Below are 22248 nucleotides of genomic sequence, written 5' to 3'. Positions count from 1 at the left end.
GGCCTTTCATGCGAAAACGGACTTTGCTGAAGAGAGCTTGGTTGCTTGTGTGCGAGGGTGGGGTGGGCAGAGAAGAGCGCTGTTTGAAGGTTGAGCATTTGTCGCGCTCCGGAGGGGATGGACACCACTCCAAAGGCCGTGGGCAGGAGCAATGAAAGGAGCAAAGTACAAGTGCTGAACAATAAAAGAGGATGCATCTGCCAGGTACAAGGTAGTGCATTTGGGTAGGCAAGACACAAGCATCTACTGATGGTGAGGAAGACGCTTAGGCTTTGGGAAATATTTATCCGGAGCGGACCACTCTTTGGACAGGATCTCCTCAAATCCCGCAACAGTGGGGAAGGTTTTAGACACTGGAAGGAGTCTGCAGTTGCAGAGGGATTGGGTTCTTGCATATGGAGAATCTCTTAAATCATCCAGCATCTCTACAATGGACCTGTAGGACTTCATCAAATCTGAAACCACCACCGAGAGGAAGCACACCCATTCCGGTTTAGAGCCCTCTAGTGGCATGGCGCTGGATGTCCCTGGGACAGGCTGGCTGTCTGGTCTGGGAAGCAGGTAGTTTATACAAAGAGGCTCCAAGATTTGGTGCAACAATGGGACCACGCGAAGTGTCTTGCAATCACAGTGTTTGGTTTACTGAGTGTGTCATTCCCCTCTCCCCAGAACCTGACATTCCAATTAGGCATTTTTTTCTTCTGCCCATACAGCTACAATGTGTGTGAGAGCTACAGGTGAGCTCAGGGAAAGGTCTTACTTCAGTGCTACAGGTCCACGCATGCACCATTCTACAAACACAGGGAAAGGAAGCAAAGATTCACCCTGGATGAATGCTTGCATATGCACTGCACACAGATTCAGTCTTCAATGTGACTGGGAAATATAGCCTTCAATAGAAAAGTGGGTGGTCATGGACCCACCTATTTTGCCTTTGAGATGTAATAAAATCGACAGATGCGAGAATGGAGTGTGCCTAACTAACATTTAAATCAGTAAAACTATCAAAAAGTGACAAGAAAAATGAGGTAGAAGAAAAGGGGCAGGTACTCCATCATTTACAACAACGGTGACATAGTTTAAAAATATGAACTTCCAGATGACAGACTAAGACAATTGGCTATTTTAAACCATTATGTAAATGAAACGGTTATAAGTGCCCGGTTTTACCTTAGGAGGATCAATGAGGAGCTGCTGAAACTCTTTTAAACTCTGCTTGATCGCCAACATCGTGCCTAAACTGGCTTGGGTATTGGAAGAAGAATCTATACCAGGAGGATTAATCTCCAGCTGACCCTCTAAATTACAGTAGAATGCATTCAATCCTCCAAGTTCAGCTCTGCAATAGAGAAACACATTCATGTGCATGAAATACAAAACTGCGAATAGAAACCGTAAAGTTACTTCTGCTGTCTATACGATTACTGCAGCAATGTTTCAGGAAACAGAGGTTAGACTTTGTATAGTGAAAAATTAGACACATTTCCCATATATTTCCTGTACTTTCTCTGCTTGCTGCCAATCGATAGGAACCTTCATATGCAGTAGGAAAACATGCGGTGGTTGGGTGATGGATACCGTAGCAGGGTTTGCTACAATACAGTTAGGCCGCCTGTGGGATCCCACAGCAGAGTTCGACCCAGTGCCCGGCTGGTGAGCTGTGGACATGCCGGCCGGCACACATGCGCGATACAGATGATGCCATTGCATTGCTAGGCGATGTCAGGGATCCCGCGACCACTCTGCAATGATTATTGCAGAATGGCCAAGGGACGGATGGCTTCTATTGACTTCATCCGTGTATTATATGTACAGCCATTTGTCTAAATAACTACCATCAAACTGGTCCATGCTTTCTGTTGCATAACCCACTTTAGTGGCAGTTCAATCTGAAAGGGTTGCAAGTCATCAACTTTAAAAAGGTTTGGTCAACAAGGCCAAAACATGACACAGGATAACAATGAAGCTTACCTTGGTCTTCGAGGTTCCAATAAAGTTAGAAGAACTTGGACACCATTCACAATCACAGACTCATTATGCTCGCCTTCAAACATGTTGCTAAGAAGCTGTTCAATAGTCTCCTGTCTGCGTAAAGAAAGGAACACACTTAAAACATATATATTTAAAAATGAATGTATGTCTGTCTGTGTGTCTGTTTGTCCTTTATGCACTACTACACCATTCATCCGATCGCCATGACACTTTGGGAAGTTGTTGAGTACACTCCTGGGAAGATTACTGGCATAGTACATCTATCCTATGGTAAATGGCGCGCGTGCGAGCGTCGACAGTTATCCCCCCCCCCCCCCCACGTAGATTGTTCAATTTCCATCATTGCCACTAATTCTCTCACTTTCCGATGTCGTAGAAACATGAAATTTGGCACGAGCTTTGATTATGTCATAAATAGGAAAAGCTAATGGATCCCAACTCGATTATTCAATTCTAAGCCCCAAAGAATTAGTGTCCAAATTTTACGTACGGAATCTAATTCTCTCACTTCCCAATGTCATAAAAACATGAAATTTGGCACAAGCATTGATTATGTCAAATATGAAAAGTTATTGGGTTCCAACTCGATTATTAAATAGGAAAAGCTAATGGATCCCAACTCGATTATTCAATTCTAAGCCCCAAAGAATTAGTGTCCAAATTTTACGTACGGAATCTAATTCTCTCACTTCCCAATGTCATAAAAACATGAAATTTGGCACAAGCATTGATTATGTCAAATATGAAAAGTTATTGGGTTCCAACTCGATTATTCAATTCTAGCGCAAAAGAATTGGCGTCCAAATTTTACATACGGAATCTAATTCTCTCACTTCCCGATGTAATTTGGCACAAGCATTGATTATGTCATAAATAGGAAAAGTTAATGGGTCCCAACTCGATTATTCAATTCTAAGCGCCAAAGAATTAGCGTCCAAATTTTATGTACGGAATCTAATTCTCTCACTTCCTGATGTCAATATATAATATATATATATATATATATATATATATAAATATATAAATATATATAAATATATATATATATATATATATATATATATATATATATATATATATATATATATATATATATATATATATATAAAAATGAATGTATGTCTTTCTGTCCTTTATGCATTACTAGACCATTCATCCAATTGCCATGAGACTTTGGGAAGTTGTTGAGTACACTCCTGGGAAGGTTACTGGCATAGTACAACTATCCTACGATAGGTGGCGCGCGTGCGAGCATCGTCGACAGTTATGCCCCCCAGACAAAGATCGTTTGATTTCCATCTCAAGCACGAAAGCAAAAGGCATTACGAGCAACGGGATGCGTGTTCAACCAGAAAATGATGCATCCGCCGAACGTTTCGCAAGACAATTCCTGGATATTGAGAATGCTGAGGTAAAATGAAAGCTGTGCTGTGATTGGTTGCTATTTCTTATACTGCTGAGGTAAAATGAAAGTTGTGCTGTGATTGGTTGCTATATATTATAGTGCTGAGGCAACATGAAAGCTGTGCTTGGTTGCTACTTCTTATACTACTGAGGTTACATGAAAGCTGTGCTGTGATTGGTTGCTATATATTATACCGCTGAGGTAAAATGAATGCTGCTCTGTGATTGGTTGCTATTTTTTATATTGCTGAGGCAGAATAAAAGTTGCGCTCTGATTGGTTGCTATTTCTTATACTGCTGAGGTAACATGAAAGCTGCGCTGTGATTGGTTATTATATATATATATATATATATATATATATATATATATATATATATATATATATATATATATACACACACATACATACATACATACACACACACACAAATGTATGTCTGTCTGTCTTCGCAGTAATGCGCAACGGGTAAGCTAGTGCCCTATAAAAAAAAACAAGAGATCACAAACATGATCCTCAAGATTTCTAAATCCTCAGCAACTGAGACTTGTGGACATGAACACATTTTACATCTTTATTGCACAGACTGCTAATACACAAGGAGCTGCTTCATTAGGCGGGATAGGAGTTGGGGGACCAGAGGTACAACCTGCATCTATCATGGCATAACCCAAGGATATGACAAATGTCTTGGGTAGGAAAACCACTTTAACATCTTCTATTTTAGAATTGAAGTCCAGTAACATTGCACCCCCAAATTCTGAATGTCCCAATGCTCCACTGTGAATGTGCACATTTTAACGCCCATGTTTTTCTGTCCCAACATTCAGTGCCAATTAATTTAATTAAATATCTTTATATTGATTAGAGCATTGTCCTTATCTATAAGACAAATGCCTGGCTACCTGCTGCAGCTACAAGAGCCTACTGTAGACAATTTATACATTGACCTCCACAAATAAAGACGTGTACAGACACTAGGCTCTGTCTAATGGTGGCTGCAGTTAGCCAAGCAGTTATCACTTACTACTACAAGGAATTTTAATCAGTAGAATGGATCTCCAACTGTTAAAAATGTATTAATATCCACTATTGATTTTTTTCATGGTTATTTTCTGCAATTTTAATAAATCTGTGCAATTTCCCCTACAATTACTTTGCAATGAGCGGTCCTGTTTGCCTCTTACAGCCTGTGAAGTATAACGCCAACAAAGCAGTGAGTAACATATAGCAAAGCCTAAAAGTTGTGAAGACAAGGACAACTCCTACCATCTTTGTATATCTAAATCTAATATGTCATGTCTTACTTCTCCAGAGTAGCCAGTAACTGGTCTGGCTCAGGACTATCCTGAATCTGGATCATCTGCTCGCGGCTCAGTCGGATAATATCACACAGTGACTGGGAAGCATTGGAATGTTGCTGAAACAAGAAAAACAATTAAAACAATGAAATAACAGTACATTTATCGCAGTCTGTAGATGGCACTAAAGACAAAGTTAAAAAATTATCTAAAGCCAGGGATCGTAACAGAAGAGGCATAAGTGACCTGCTCAATCCTCAGCTGCAGTGATGACATACTCGACTCCGCACATGATCGCTGAGAATTAATTATTTACAACAATCGCTGCTTTTAACTAAAAACTTTCTGGGTCTTAGAAATCTCCTTTAACCCCTTCATGACACGGCCTATTTTGGGCTTAAGGACGCAACAATTTTTGGCGGATTTTCTTCTCCGTTTATCAAAAGTCATAACTTTTTTATTTTTCCGTGGACGCGGCCGTATAAGGGCTTGTTTTTTGCGTGGCGAACTGTAGTTTTTATCGGTGCCACTTTTGGGTACATAGACTATATTGTAAAAATGTTATTTTTTTTATGATAGCAGAGAGAAAACACATCAATTCTACCATAGATTTTTTATTTTTTTTTTACAGCGTTAATGATGCAGCATAAATGAGACTTTCCATTTTTTTCTGCGAACTGGTACGGTTACAACGTTACCAAAATTCTTACATTTTTTTTAGGTTTTCCCACTTTTCTGCAATAAAAACCCTTTTTTTTGGAAATTTTTCTATTCTAAATTGCTGCATTCAAAGTCCTGTAACTTTTTTATTTTTTGATGTACGGCGCTCTGTGAGGGCTTATTTTTTGCGAGACGAGCTGTAGTTTTCACTGGTACCATTTTGGGGTACATACGGCTTTTTTGATCACTTTTATTGCATTTTTAGTGAGGCAAAATGCTAAAAATTAGCATTCAGCCTCAGTTTTTTAGCGTTTTTTTCCATGCAGTCAAAAGCATGTGCAACTTATTGTACACGTCGTTACGGACGCGACAATACCAAATATGTGGGGTTTTATTTTTTTTTTACCTTTTTTATGCTAATCTGAGAAGCATAAAAAAAATGGCTTTACTCTTTTACATTTTTTTTTAATCTTTGCTTTTTTTTTTTACACTGTTTGTGTCCCTCTGAGGGACTTTAACCACTGCCCTGATGATCGCTGTCATAAGGCATGGCAGAGCTACTGCTCTGCCATGCCTTATCGCTTATACAGCGATCGTAGGCATAGGCAATACAGGACGCCAGTGTCTGGCGTCCGGTTGCCATGGTGACATGCGATGACATCGCGAGTTCCGGCCGAAGACAGAGGGAGTCCGCTCCCTCTGTGAACTCTTTCCCTGCCGCAATCTACTTAGATCGTGGCAGGGAAGGGGTTAACAGCTGGGGGCGCATCTCCGATGCCCCCCCGCTGTTGCAGCGGGACGCCGTCTCCCGCTGCGGGATCATATGTGATCCCGCGCTCTCTCCAGGAAGTAAGTTTACGTCCTGTTGCGGGAAGTACCAGGCTGCCAGGACGTAGACTTACACCCTGCAGCGGGAAGGGGTTAAGACAAAAATACATTGGCTATAACATTAAAACCACCTGCCTAATATTGCCCCCAGGAAAGCTTTGACCTGTCAAGGTATGAACTCCACATGACACCTTCAGAGGTCTTGTGGTATCTGGCACCCAAACGTTAGCAGCAGAGCTTTAACCTTTAATTATCCTATGTACCTGGTGCTTTTCATTTTTGTGATCCACTTTTCATTGGATAGGAATAAAAAGGTTAAAGTATGAAGGCTGCTTGCAATTCTGTATAAAGAAAAAAAAAATCCTACTCCCCACCCCTGACCCCCCACCAAAGAGACTGGACCACCTATTTTTTCTATTCTACTTTTCCAGATTTTAAATCTCTTTTCTATACAGGATTATGGGGGCGGCCATCTTGTCTGAGCTAATAGCATTCAGAGAAAAAGCTTTAAAGCAGCCAATTGGACCATAATGAATCTTTAGATTGGAGATAACTCGTTGACTTCTATAGGAGAGTGTTATGGGCATGCTATAACTGAGGGGGAGGAGGTGAGCTGTAACCTCATCTATTGTGAATGATAGATGCTATACTATCTACACATGGGTGTTAGCCTTCACTGTAATCCTGTCTATGATATTAAGACTATTGAGAATTGATCTATACAGAACAAAAGTCCAACTATTAGGAATCTCAGTGGCCAGAGTGAAAACTGCAGGAATTCAGGATTTTTCCTTAATATAGAGTGAAATGGAAAATTAAAAGGGTTGTCCGGGTGTGATACAACTTATCGGTCTTCCCCACCTGTGATCCAGCGTTGCAGTGGTCCTTACCAGTCTTTGATTAGAAATGGCTACCACATTGCAGCCAATTAGAGGTCACCACAATCAGGTGGTGTTCTTTTGGCATGATTGTTCCCAGCATCTGAACATTGATGCCAGGAGAATGGCACGTGACTGATGTAGCGATTAGGTGATAGCCATTACTAAACCAACACTGGGAGAACCACAGGATTGCCGGGAAAGAGGATGGCAAGTACTTCTATTTTTCGTATTAACACATTTTGCTCAGTTTTTAAGTGCGAACGTTTTAGGCAGGTCTGGAAGAAATGCTGCAACGTAAAAATGTCTTTAAAAAAAAACAAACAGATAGTGGCAGTAGCAGTGTTCCCCAATGACACCAACGAGAAAAATACCTTTAACATAAGAGCTCGAGTCATACAATAGGTCATTTTCTTACGATGCAGGAGCTAGTGTGCTGAGCTCCCGCCCCCTACCACTGTTTGCAATGAGAGGGGCTGGATGGGGTGAAGCTATGTTCCACCCTGTCCCGCCCCTTTTATTGCAAACAGTGGATCGGAGAGTGGACGGGAGCTCAGCACACTAGCTCCCACCCCATCCCCTTGCAGAGAGGGGTAGCGTATACTGGACGGGCGTGAAAACCCGGCCAATATATGTCCATGTGAATAAGCCCTTAAGTTGAGAAATGCACGAGAACAAAAAGTAGAGAGAAAATCCTTACATTATCATCCTTTGAAGAATGAATCATTTCAATCAGCCGTTGAACAATTTTCTCTTCATTAAGCCACTGTGTATTAAAAAAATAAATAAAAAGAATAGGATATAAAGAGGTTACACTATATTACCTACAAGGTATAGGAATAACGTACAACATTCATTATTCGTGCATTATGACCGCCACTAGAGTTTCTGAAAATGGTGACGATCTAAAGGCAAGATCTAGAGTAAAGTGACTAAGCTGCTCTCATAGATCAAACGCTTTCTATGCTAATATTTTACCACAATGGGATCCTCAGATAACATCTTTTCAGTGACTTGAAGTGAAGCTCCACCTTTAACCTTGCCACTATGGTCAGTAAATGAAGAATCTCATGTATCTCTATTTAAACTGCTGTTTCAGATCTGTTTTACTCAATGCGGTGTAGAAAAGTTGTTGCTACCTTTAACAAGCAGGACACTGATCTGACCTGGCCCTCTTTTTTTGTAATTGTGGCTTCTGTGGAAGAGGAGACAGCCAGGGGCATTAACACAGATAGCTGGTGCTTTGATAAACAAGTACCCAAATTAATTAGCCTCATTAACACCTTCTACATGTAATTTGGGATATTCTTGTGTTTTAAAGAGCCAGGATATACAGGTATGCCCTTTGTATTTAACTTGCAGTTTATAAAATCTCTTGTTATATAGCATTGTAATCCTTTCCTATATAGGGTCATATTTGCTTTGTATAAAACATTTCTTGCGGCGCCTCCTGGACATGGTGCTGTCATTTATAAACTAGATACTATGGGACCTGGTGTCACTGTCATTATTTATGTGTGTCGGTTCCGACTCGCTGTGTCTTTAGGTTTCACTCCACTGTAGAAAGAAGCAGGCATTTTGTGTAGATGTTCCGCTGTTACATTTTATCTGAGAGGCAAGGCGAGCTGTGAGATAGATCACACGGGACTTCCTGCCAAAAGTACTTAACACCACATGCCTCGGGTCACATGACCCTGGCCTGCAACAGGGATCAGAGGCAATAGTAAAAATGAAGTGTGACTGGCAAGTTATTTGCCTAATGCTCACTAAAACATTGACTCCATATTTTTTTTATTTGGGCAGACCCCCTCCCCCCCCTTTCTTTAATTGGATCTGTCAGGCTTACTTTTTACTAGGTTGAGTAGTATAATTACGCCATCTTACCTATTAAATGCATCCGCTTACAGGTCAGTCATTCTGACAGTACTGTGCTAGCCAGAACTTCCTTCCCACACCTCCCATGCTGCCTTGTATAGTCCTCCTCCAATCAGCTGCCAGGAAGCATCTGAGTGTGAACCTCTCTATTGCATGCAGTAACTAGCTGTGTCCCCATGTCCCTGTTACTAGAGAAGCCATATACCTAACAGTAAGTTGATTGCAAAGGTGATCGAAGGGAGACCCTATTGGTAGGCACTTCCAACTTATTGCTCAGTGCTTAAAAAATAAATACTAATGCAAATATATTACAAGATTGGTGATATACACGTCGGCTGTTAGATGAGCAGAAGTTATGTAAAAACGTAATGTCCATTTAATGTTTATTCGTACATTGAATACATCCTGCCTCAGCTGAGGCTGTTCAACACATGTCAGAAGCCGCAGTAACAGATCCATAATTGCCGATGTGCCAATATGCCGCAGCAACAGGTTTACAAAGTCATCCTTCTTACGTAGAAAGGCTATAATCTGCAAAATAAAAATATATTATGGTACACAGACCAAAAAGACAAACAGAACATAGTATAAACAAATGACTACATTATACAGTTTCACCGGCTAGTTGTACTTTAAGGGGACAGCAAAACATGTGAGGTATACTTCTAAGTTTTTAGCAGGTTAAAACAATTTGACAATGATGAATCATGTAAGATTTGTACCTTCCATGCGATTCGTTATCTGTACAAGTCCATTGAAAAACAAAACTGAAATCTTTCAGGGTGGATCCGTCCCCTAAACTAATGTGGTTGCATAAATATGCACACCCTAAAACTTTGTTGATTTACCCTTTGACTCTAAGAGCTTATTCGCACGAGCGTATATCGGCCAGAGTTTTCACGGCCGGCAAATATATTGTGTGTAGTGCCCTCTTCAGGTCAAGTCATAGATCTTCAATGGGATTCAGGTCTGAGCTCTGGCTGGATAATTTCAAAACTTGGATTTTCTGGTGAAACCATTCTTTGGTTGATTTGGAGGTGTGCTCTGGGTCGTTGTCGAGCTGAAAAGGTAAAATTCCTCTTCCTCTTCCAGCAGTAGAAAAAAACAGCCCCAAAGCATAATGCTGCCTCTACCATCTTCACTATGGGTATGGTGGTCTTTTGGGAATGCACAGAGTTTGCTTTGTACCAAACACCTTTTGGAATTATGGCCAAAAAGTTCCCCCTTGGTCTCATCAGACCAGATCACGTTTCGCAATACACTTCTGGCATACTTGAGGAAGGTTTTGGCATAATATGGCCAGGACTGAAGTTTGTCTTTGTTAGAAAAGGCTTCCATCTTGTCACCTGACCCAACAGCCCAGATATATGAATACTGGAGATGGTTGTCACATGCACTACACAACCAGTACTTGCCAGAAACTCCTGCAGCTCCTTTAATGTTGCTGTAGGCCTCTTGGCCGCCTCTCAGGCCAATTTTTTCAGATCTTTCCAACAATTAGATCCCTTTGATGAAGCCCTTTGCGGACCATGGCTTTTACTGAAAATTGCAACTAAGAAAATGTCAGGAGAATCCTCCTAGAGGAGCCGAACTTTATATGGTGGAAATGAGAATCGCTGTAAATGATGGCAGCGGAGTGCTGACTACTGTTTATCAGGACTTTCAACGTGATTGGCTAATTCTGGCAACATCGCCCAAATATAAGAGGGTGCTCACACCTATGCAGACACATTGTTTTAGTTTTTGCTAGTTTTGTCGCCCCCCCCCCCCCCTCCCTCCCCAAATGATTCCAGTTTCTTCCTCCATGTAATTATATAGATAACGGGCCGCACTGAAGGGGGAAATACATCTGAGAGGATGCATCTTTGTTGGATTTTTTAACACAACAAAGACCTGGCCTTCTAACAGGGGTGTGTAGACTTTTTATATCCACTGTATACTTGTGAGATGTGCCGCCCTACTGAACCGCATGCACATGTCGCTGAAGATTTTACACAGTTTTGTAAACAAACAATCCTCTACTTCTCTACTTGTTATCAGGCTACAATAAAACCGCACGTCTCAAGGTCATGCACATTATACACCAGCCAAACCCAGCAATTTCAGCAGGAATGTTCCACTATCTAATGAGTATGACAGGGTTGGCTGAGGTTTGTTGGGCATGTAGTGGGGAATAGAAAGAGGCAGTTCAATATGCCCAATCCTTGGTGCTAAAGTATTTTAAGCCGACACCAAAAGGTGTCTGACCATAGCTTACTGCACTATCGATTGAGAACACAAACTGAGCAGGCACGAGTACCAGGGGCTCACCAGAAGTAGCTGTCGAATCAACAAATGTTAAGAGGACCGGTCATGTTGTAAAGGCAGCCATTATTGCCTGGCTATCAGTGCTTTTTATTTTTATTTGTTATCTCAGCCATTGAAATGGCCAATTAGTGTAATTAGTTCAACATGTTCCATATACCTGCACGAATGCGCTGGAAAACAGAACATGCTGCATATTTTTTGCATGCCAGAATTGCGCGCGCAAAATATGCACTTGTGAAATAAATGTGTTCTATTCACTGCGTACTGCACGCGCAAACACAGTTGTGAGAATCTGGCTTAAAAGACACTACGTTAACCCCTTAAGGACATGATGTATTTTGGGCATAAGGACACAGCGATTTTTGGGGGATTCTCATCTCCACTTCTCAAAAACCATAACTTTTTTATTTTCCCATCGACGTGGCCGTATGAGTGTTCGTTTTTTACGTGGCAAACTGTAGATTTTATTGGTGCCGTTTTTGAATACATAGACTATTGTAAAAAGTTTATAAATTTTTTATGATAGCAGGGAGAGAAAAGATATCAATTCTGCACTGTTTTTATACTAATAGGGGAAAAGGCACAAAAAAAACACCACTTTTTTTACACTATTTTTAACATCTTTTCATATCCTTGTTGGGAATATGTACCATAGCTGCTATGATCGCTATAATAAAGCACTGTGGACTTCTATTAAATGAGTGTCACTGGATACAGCCTGAACACCACAGGGAGCGTTGTAAATGCTGCGTTCCATTACAGCAAACACATTGCCTCTAACCGGCACAATAAGACTAAGCTCAGGAGTCGTGCTGCGTTCAGCCAATGACTGAACGACGAATGAGAATCGTTCGCTTCTCGTACGGCATTCAGTTTCTGGAAGCATAATAATCAATATGGACTCACTTGCGTTTTGTTTAGGTTAAATAGCAATTGTTCAGGTTCTGTATTCACTTGTACTGGGACTGAATGATTCTTGCTTGAACGAGCCAGCGATGCATTTGCTGTGCCAACGAGAATCGGCTCGTCTAGAAGGACCCCAAGATTTGTTGCAGAAATGTTTCTAACTAAAAGCCAATCGCAAATGGGGCCGTTTCAGTAACGTTGCAGGGATGTCTCTAAGCCGTATTCAAATTCCTGCAAGAAGTCTGCCCTGTGTGAATATACCCCGTGGAGGGGACTGCGTTTCTGTATATCCAATAGTTATAGGATCATCTAGCCAAACAGACCAATCCTCATTTCTGAAAATTAACACAGGCAGCTTTGATCTTTAGACTTCACTAAAAAGTGTTGAGCTTTTTCCTGCACTAGTTTTCATATATACTAGATATGACACTATGTAGCTTCCAAGTGTTACCTGTTCTGTCTTGCGGTTTATAAGAATTCCCATAACTTTGCTGAAGAAACTGGCTAGCAAGGGATTCAAGTCATCTTCATTTTGTAAGAAGCTATACAGACGCTTCAGTAAAGACTCATCCTCTCCTAAAGCATCGTTAATCTGCGTTACATCTGCCGTCAGGATTTCACATGATACACTGGGATACCTAGAAAAAGAAAGGAGGCAAATCTCAGATACATTCTGCTGTATTGTATGCTTGTTAAGGGTATGTAACAGGGGGGGAGGGAAAAGTCTGCATCAAAATACACCCGTGAACTCTGTTTTTAGGCACGGATACGTGTCCACACGTGGTGATGCGGTTTTTGGAGTCCCATTAATTGCAGAGCCAATATCAGACATGGAAAAACTAACACAAAAATGGCATGTCACTTGTTTTTCTGCAACGTATAGTTTCTATACTCGTTGGGAAAAAACAGGTCGTCAAGACAGGGACAGCGTGTACCATTACGATTCACTGGGACGTCTATTGTAAGCTTATTGTGGCACGGAATATGTGCCAAAATACGCCGCGTGAACAAACCCTAACATTATATTCTAAGAACAGCAAACATCTCCATTTTCATATACAGTAAGTAGCAGTGTAAAACAACTGAACCACGAGAATAGCTGGTAGACACTGGTATAGGGACCCAGAGGACCACTTCATGTGTGTATAGCCAAGTAATCAGTGTGCCTCAAAAAGAAGGTGGCGCTTTCATTCTATAGAGGTCTCAGGTGATTCTTTTAATAACCAGACAATAAAGTCAAACTGGTTCCTTAAAAGGGATCTTCCCATCTCAACCAATAATGGACGACATGAGAATACGCCGCTGTACCCTGTGGCCAGGTATATGGAATCAGTCAAGTGGGCTGCGCTATGCTGCTGACTTAACGCCCATCATCATCTTTGGCAGCTACGGAAACAGCATTAGTCTACATCTGCCAGTAGTGGAATTTCCACAGTGGATTTTTCAGCACCATTTGACTGGTATTTCTTAAAATCCCATCCACTTTGCTACTTTAGAGTGTCTGTCTAGTTAACAGAAGATTTATTTATTTATTTTTAAATATAGGTACGAATGTGTTAAAACAAAAGCAGGGGTACTTACCCATCCTCCACCCCAGCACTGCAACCCTAAAGCCCTCCCACTCTTTGTTGTTGAACAGCTACCACCTGACAGCTGTAGCCAATCAGAGGCCACAACAGTCAGGTGCCATTCTTCTGGCATCAACTCCGGGATGCTGGGAGCCATAATGCCAGGGGAATGGCACCTGACTGAAGAGGGCAAGTAAGTACCACAAATTGTTATTTTAACACATTTGCACTTCTAATTAAAAATAAATAAATAAAAACGTCCAGTAACCAGATAACCCCTTTGAGATGCTGCACAACATACCCCAAAGCAGCCCATTCACAACTCCAAACAGCAGGTCTGGGGTGGTCAGGCTTAGATCTCAAGACAGGTGCAGGTTCTGTACCTATTAGGCCCAATGTGAAGGGCCGGATTATAATTATAAAATCCGAGTGTCTCCCCCACATGTGCGATCCGCACCTCCTGCCGCCCATAGGGGTGCATTAGTATCCACAAGGCAATTTAAAGCATTCAGATGTGATTTTTTTTTTCCCCAGCATGCTCAATTTTCCTGCGGATCCCTTATGGACATCTTCCGTTGCAGTCAGTGGAAGCAGTCCGATGCGCAGCACACCCGCAGCTGTCACTGTGGCTGTGCTACGGATCTGCGGGAAAGCAGGAGATTCAAAAACAAAGAAAAAAAGCACTGCGCATGCGCCAGGCTGCAGAGAGAAGATCCGACCGGCTCAGGGGAGACCTGCACTGGATCCAGAGAGGTAAGAAACTGTCTTTTCCTCTCCATGTCCATGGGCACGAATGGATACCACTGCGGGATTCAGTAGGGAATCCGTGCATGCAAGTGGACATGAGGCCTCAGCCTTTTCATGGCATATCCTGTGGTTATGCCATAAAAATCTAGATGGTAATACCCCTTTAAATCAGTAGTCGTATGTTAACTTCACTAATCTGCACTAAAGACCAAGCTTAAATGGTAGCTAGAAACACATTCCATAAGAATATAAACCGGTGGATCCATGCTCACTTGTAGCGCAGCTTCTCCTCCATGTCACTGGGCGGCTCCTGGGTAATGCAGGTGACGAGTTCTTCCATGTGCTGTGGTTGGACGAGGAATTCCACAAGTTTGCGGTTGACTACTTTGCACTCCTGGAGCACATCTTCCTCATCGAGCAGCTCAAAGAGAGTAACGTTCTCCCTCTCCAGCAGGGTGTCCACATGTGAACTTGTGTGCAGGTCAAATTTCCAAAACATGTCTCACTGCAAAATAAAAGCATTTATTACTTCAGCGGGCGACTTGTACTGGGTTCATTTACCTGGTGGAAGCATAAGTGGACTAACAAACGCAGAAACTTCTCCAAAACCTAATGTAGGTAACTATTCAGTGACTGAGAATGTATAGAGCTGCAATGAATCAAAGATACAGAGATATAGGACTACTTATGAAGAGAGGTCAATACACCTGAGTAATAAGTGTTTCACACCTGCGCCCAGGGTTCCCCTTTCCTGCTCTGCAAATGGAGCAGGAAAGCAGAATCCCCGTGGCCAGACAGCTTTGTTTCAGCATGGACCGACTAGCGCCAAATGGACGCCATTGATCAGAATCGGGTTGGTTATCGCTCAGCTGCCCTGCTTTTAGACAGAAATTTAACAAAAACCAACAACTTGCTTCGCTTTCTCTTCCAGTACTTTGAGCCACGTATGCAGTGGAACCTCTGACCAGAAGTTCTAACGCAGATGTGAAACCGGCCTCACACCCACCTAATACTTAACCTTCAAGACCAATGATGCTTTGAACATGCACAGTTGCTACATATAACCGATAGGAAGTGTTTGTGTAAAAGTCACTAGTTTGCCTCGACTTCTCCTTTACGGTGACTCAACCTGATGCATAGATTCACTCATACGTGTCCGATCTCCACAGTAAAGCCCAACGGTGATCCATAACTATAGAAGCATCTTTACTTATACTGACACATTATACCATTTCTAGGTTTGTCTGGAAAGGTAGGAATAAATTGACAAAAGGGCATTAGCATTAAGCTTGTTAATAGGGTGTGTCCTTAAACAGTGGGATACCTGAAGATTCAAGATACAGCCTTTTAAAGGGGGTTTTGGTACGACCCAGTTGTCAATTTATTCATATATTTCAGGCAGACTAAGAACAGCATACGGCCGGTCTTACATGGGCGATCTGGATTGTCACTGCGGAAGGGCTGCGGGTCGAACGGCTTCCACTGACTTCAATGGGAGCCATCCATGCAGAATCTGGACTGAAAAAGAGCATTTTTGCTCACGTGCAGGAAAGACAGCTTCCCATAGCATGTTATGGGCGGTATTTGCTGTGGAATCTCGAGGCGGACGCTCGCTCCGGATTCCGCAGTGCAAATCCAGCCGGCCTTAGCCTCCCATGAGTGATTAGAGTCCGATATAGGCTCCAGGAGTTTTCCTTTGTCTATATGCCTAATGTAACGCTTGAACGTAACGTACACAAAACCTTAAAGCTGGGTTCCCAGGGATCGTATTCCTGGCGGAAATCTCGCTGTTTTGCCGCAGCAAAAAAAACACAAGATCTCCGCCGGGAAAGCGCAGCATCAAAACCCGCGGCACTTAGCCACGGGTTTTGGAGTGGCTTGGCCGCATGCTTTTCCATTGCACGTCGGCAACGGGAAAAAAAAAAATAAATAGAAATGCTGGCCTGGGGAATCCGCGCCGCAATGACAGCTTTGCCGTGACGAATTGGCTGCCCCGTGTGGATGAGATTTTTGACAAATCTCATCCACATGGCCGGTAATCCCGGGATTAGCGGCCGTAGGCGGACTTGCCACAGCAAAATTCCGGGCAGAATTTCCGCGGCAAATCCACCCTGTGTGATCCCAGCCTAACAGAACATTTCAGTTACTCTGACGCTTTAACCCTTTCCAATCCAATTTGTATCCTTGTTTTCCTAGTGGGCTTACTCTTTTTTGCCATTATACAATGGCACTATATGGTGGCTAAAGCCAGTACTGCATGAGGTGACACGTTGGATAGGCTCCAACAGCAGAGAGGCTGGCAATATACAGTAAGAGAACCCCGATGAATGTCTTCCAACATCGGAGCTGTACAGCCTTAAATCATGATGTCTTCAGAGGTCAGACAGTGGATTGGAAAGGGTTAAACCTGTATTGCTGATTTGACATTCTTGTCATTTTGTCAATAAGAATTGCAGGAAGTATTGAAAGTCAACCAAAAATCAATAAGGCACAGATAGGTCAAACACTCTGAAGGGTGACATTTGTATAATAAGCAGGGAAGAATACAAATTATAATATATAGCTTTGGGCCAACCTTGCGCTAAACTATCTAATATCAATACACTCACTGTGGCAACGGACTGCTGCGCTCATTAACATAAAGGTATTTTTCCCCTAGATTTCTATATATGTGCAATCTTCTCCACTGCCTGTTTTAACGATATCAGAAAACCCCTTTAAATGCCAATATAAAGAGGATCAAAATGAGAACTATAAGACTACATAGGGTACCTAGAGGACATAGCAGCATATTGAACGAAAAACCCCTACTAACCAATATTAATACACACCAAAGGGTAAAATACTTCTACCTTCCAAAACCTAATACACCCTAAGGCATTATAGGGAAGACGCAAGAAAAACAAATCACTTACAGTAATACAACGCTCACATTCTGTGAACTGTGGTGAATGACGTGTGAGAATCCCAAAGCATATCTGGCTATTATAGAACGTTATAGAAGTGGCCATAACATACCGGGTTCCCCCAAAATACACATATAGCTTTAGGACTCCCTTGTGCAAAACTATCTTAAAACCAATACACTCACTGTAGCGATGGACTGCTGCTTGGGCGATCCAGCAGCATGGCATCCAACAGGTGAGATGACCCTGTCTTATATTAATGTTTGCCGAGCATGCACAAATACTTACCTAGCAGGCACAGTCCACATCCCTTCCGCTGGTCTCTGGAATTCCGGCAGGTTTGCTCGCTTGCAATTCTCAGACGCCGACAGAAGATCGCCTCCTGGTAACGAGGTTTGTAAACCTGCCTCCAGGAAGCGATATTTCTGATTGGTTCTCAAGCGCCGCAGCTCAGCCAATCAGAATTGGTTAATCGAGCACTGCATTGATTTGTTCTCAAGTGCAGCGACTAAGCCAATTAGAGCCATCACTTTCTCGAGGTGGGGTTTACGAACTTCATTACCAGCAAGCGATCTTCTGTCAGCGGCTGAGAACCTCAAGCGAGCCTGCTGGAACTCCGGAGACAAGCGGGAGGGACCTGGATGGCGCCTGCTATGTAATGCATTGCTTTTTTTTAATGTAGTACAGCTGGTGCTTATTTTTAGGGTACGGATCATATTTCAAGCCCCCTTAAACACCCCCCCCCCCCCCAAAAGGTCAGGGTAGGACTTATTTTCACGGAAAGACAGTAGGTAGAGTTTGACCTCTGGGCACTATCCACATACTGAAATTAAATGCCTTTTCTGATTATATTAACTATGTTGACAAAAGTATTGGGAAACACAGAAAGTGATGAAATTAGATTTACATTTTTCAACACTGCGTTGGGCCACCTTTGGCCTCAATGACTGCAGTAACCCTCCTGGACATGCTTTACACCAAATTTCGATAGATCTGTAGAGGGATTTGCCTGCATTCCTCAACAGCTTTTGATAGTGATGTGGGGTATGATGGGAGTGTATGAATATGTTCTAGTTTGTCCCAAAGATGCTTGATGAGATTGAGATCAAGCCTTTGAGCTGGCCAATAAAGTTTGCAGACGTTCTGCTCCTCAAAACGAAGCCTCAACAAAGCATGCCGTATAACATAGTGCTCGGTCATGTTGGCAGAGACACCGAGCTGTACCAAAATATTGCCACATTGTCCCGAATGTCTCTGTACCCATTGGTATTGAGGCTAGACTTCCCTATAACCAATGGTCTTAGTCCTTCTCAGCAGAAACACCTCTACACCATAACAAAACCTCCTCCAAACTTCACCGTTAGGATAATGCAATCGTGTAGAATCATCTCTCCGAGCACCCACTACACCCAAGTGCGCCATCTGATCGAAAAATAGTGTACTGGGATTTAGCTTTCCACAACACTTGATTCCACTCATTTACAGTCCAAGAACGACGCTCCAAGCATTATCACAGGCACCTCTGTGCATTCACTGCTATGATGTTGGGCTTGTGTGTAGCCGCTCGTCCATGGTAACCCCCTCTCACATGCAGTTCCCTATGGATTGTTCCGATGCTAAGGGGTGTTCTGACAACAAGGTTTCGTTGGCCACATTCTGTCAGTTTACGAGGTCTCTAAGAACATGGCAGCACACACACCAGATGTTCTCCATTTCCAAATAACTTTGCCAACAGTGGAAGTTGGAAGGTCCAAATGTGCTGCTATGTCCGGTACCGATTAGTTGCTCAGGTGACATTCCACCACTATACCCTGGGGAAAGTCTGGCAACTATACACTTTGACATTGTGTTTTTTTTTTACTGGGATATACCTGTATGATACTCCCCTTTATACCTAATGTTCTCACATTTAATTTCTATAGCCCCTTCATCCAAAAGCATAGGATTGGTGGGTGTCCCATTACTTTTATCAACATAGTGCATGTTATTTTGAATACATATTAGATACTTAAAGAGCTTATCCGGTATTTTAGATTGGATGACCAATCCATGGGTTAGGCCATCAATATAAAATTAGTGGAGGTCCGACTCTCGCCACCCCCACTGACCAGCAGTGTGAAGGAACCAAAGCACAGTATTCCCTATGTTGTTTATCAGGCACAGCAATATACCTTTAGAAATGGCTGTACTTTTTGTTGCAGATCAGTCCCATTCCCTTTAATGGAATTAAAGGGGTTGCCCTACTTTTAGCTGTTTTGCTGCAGGAAGCAGACCCCTCCATAAATTGCGCAGTGGCTCGGATTGGTACAGTAGACTGAGTCCTATTGAAGTGAATGGGAGTCACGGTGTAGTACCAACCCAGGCCAGAGAACAATGTACAGAGCTAGAGCTGGGACAAACGCTTCAATAACATTCAAGGGAACAGGACTGACCTGCAATACAAGATACAGCCATTTCTAAAGGTGCCTGATAAACAATGAAAAGGACACAGTGCTGCGGTCCCTTCAAACAGCTCTGAGTGGTACCGACTCTTGGATCTCCACTGATCGCATAATGCTCTAATTTGAACAAGCGGGTGACATCACTGCTAACTCGTGCAAACTGTTTAGACAGGCAGATCGTTGAGATTCGCTTACTTCTCGTTCGCCGCCTCACAATCCTACATTACACACTGAGCGATGGGTGTTTAAATGCAATGATAAGTGAAGGGGCCAACAATGGGTTTTAGTCCTGTAGTAACTGAACAATGAATGAAAACTGCACGACTCGGTCGTTCACCTGTTAACTTAAACCGAACGATTGTCATTCACTTTCGCTTGTTTGAACGATAATCGTTACGTCTAAACACAACATTACTCAAGAAGCCTAAAAACAGGAAATGTGACTGCTTATTGTGGACGCAGCAAGACCCCGGTACATTGATGGACACGGCGTATGCCGGACGACAGTTCCCTTGCATGAATCTCTGGAATTATGTAGACGGCTAAGCACTGGCTGGAGACATATAAAGACGCTGCCAGGAGACTTGAGAGCAATGGAATTACCTCCTCAGGACTAAGGAATCAGGCTGCACCATCTGACAGAGGAATCTGGGTTTGAAGGAGAACAGGCAAATTCTTCCTACTTCCCTAGTGCTGACTTTAAGGACTCGTACTGCACAAGGGCCGAAGTATGTAGGGAATAGGCAATTATCGGGTCGTGAGCACGCTGCAGAGTCATAGACTGAAAAATGCTTATGCCCGTGTGAATGAGGCCTTAGACTACAATCAAACACGCAATTTTTGAGGCAAATTTCTGAGTTAAAGCCAGAAGTGGATTCCGAAAGTCGAAGGGTATGGCCACATAATGCAGGTCAAGGCTCCAGACAAAAAAAAAATTAAATTAAAAAAATGTTTTTTTTTTGCCTAGAAAGCATTGGCTCCTAAACTGAAAAATGTAGGCGGCAAACTATTTATTTCTGACAAAATTAAATACCTATATAATTTAAAAAACTAATTGCATGCAGGGCCCCGCATATCTCGCCTGCTTTTGACTCCTCCTTTTCTGCATTTTACAGGTATAACAGCTAGACCAGACTACTGTACTCCTCACAAGAAGCATAACGGTATGTTCACAGAGGATTGAATGCAGATTCCGCATCAAATTGCGCAGACTTTGAACTAGATTTTGGTACGCAACTGCGCAGAAATCCCCAGTGCAAATCCACCCCATGTGAACGCACCCTAACACCACTAATTCTCCTGATCCCGAAGTGTAGCATGTAAAGTTAGGAAACGGGTCTGCTGGAGGCGGAGGAAATGTTTCCAATATGGCATGGCAGCACATCAGAGCTAGTGACAAATGGCGACAAGACTGAAAAATCCTGTCACCATTTGCAAAGCCCTGGTCACATTAGTAATCACTATGGTTGTCATTTGGAGTAGTGCAGGACCACTGTGGATTTTCTGCAGTGACCATACACACCACTTTTCTCAAGAATTTTTCTGTGGAAAAGCTATAAATGTAGTGGTAGAAAAAGGAAGGTGGTGGAGCTACTCTGATGAGGAGCCGGGGTGGAGAGGAGCCGAGTGTCAATTCCAGTGGGTGATGCCTATTGGAAAATAATGAACACAATTGCATACAGTTCGAGGTGCTTCCAGATCAGTGACTGTGCAACCTGTATAGCCTGGTTTAGACAACGATTATCGCTCAAAAAATCTTTGTGCTTTTTTAAAGCGCAAGGTGATCGGTCAAATGTTGAGTGATCACCTTTCACTCTCAGCGGGGGATGCAGAAGACAAGAGGGGCCGCTTGTCTTCTGCATCCAGCTGTTTCCCACTCGGAGCACCCAGCTGTTATACAGCTGAGCGGGGGGGTGAATAACATAGCTGGACCGCTGTGTTCTTCATACCCCGCCTGTCTTCAGGGAGCGGGATACAGCTGAAACAATAGTATCAGCTGTATCCCGCTGTGAATCCCTGATAGCTGATCTTTCAGCATTCTGAAAGACAAGGATGGCTTAACAAAACTGCATGATGTCAGTGCAGCTAGACATACTGATTATCTCTCAAAAGACGGCTTTGAGCGATTTTTGAGCGAAAAGCGTTGTGTGCAAAAGGGTCTTTAGGGTTGGCCAATGTTGATGTGGAGAAGAAAAGAAGAAAAACCAGTGATGCAATGGCACAACTTTTTTGGCCAGATGTACGCAAGCTTGAAGTTTTGAGAGAAAGTTTATATTCCTTAAATGAAAGCCAGCACACCTTTTCTTTAAAACGCAAAACGTTTTGAGGCAAACGCGCCTCTTCTCGCTGTATACACACTAATATATATATATAATATATATATACACACATACACATACACACACACATATATATATACATACATATAAATAAAAC

General features: G+C 42.6%; 1 protein-coding gene across 2 annotated transcripts in view; it reads right to left on the bottom strand.

Moving 5' to 3' along the window:
• Window positions 1–22248, bottom strand: part of PPP6R1 (protein phosphatase 6 regulatory subunit 1) — a 79508-nt gene that overhangs the window by 42812 nt on the left and 14448 nt on the right. For both annotated transcript variants that reach the window (XM_066607751.1, XM_066607752.1), the window contains exons 2-8: window positions 14738–14970; window positions 12602–12788; window positions 9331–9468; window positions 7763–7828; window positions 4703–4815; window positions 1972–2085; window positions 1171–1339 (exon numbers count right to left, since the gene is read on the bottom strand). In XM_066607751.1, coding sequence (XP_066463848.1) covers window positions 1171–1339; window positions 1972–2085; window positions 4703–4815; window positions 7763–7828; window positions 9331–9468; window positions 12602–12788; window positions 14738–14964 — 1014 coding nt within the window. In that variant the 5' untranslated portion in view covers window positions 14965–14970. The remainder of the gene's footprint in view (window positions 1–1170; window positions 1340–1971; window positions 2086–4702; window positions 4816–7762; window positions 7829–9330; window positions 9469–12601; window positions 12789–14737; window positions 14971–22248) is intronic.

Source organism: Eleutherodactylus coqui, chromosome 6 (assembly GCF_035609145.1).
Source record: "Eleutherodactylus coqui strain aEleCoq1 chromosome 6, aEleCoq1.hap1, whole genome shotgun sequence".
Classification (NCBI taxonomy): Eukaryota; Metazoa; Chordata; class Amphibia; order Anura; family Eleutherodactylidae; genus Eleutherodactylus; species Eleutherodactylus coqui.
Note: the sequence above shows the minus strand (reverse complement) of the source record. Positions and strands in the feature narration are given on the sequence as shown.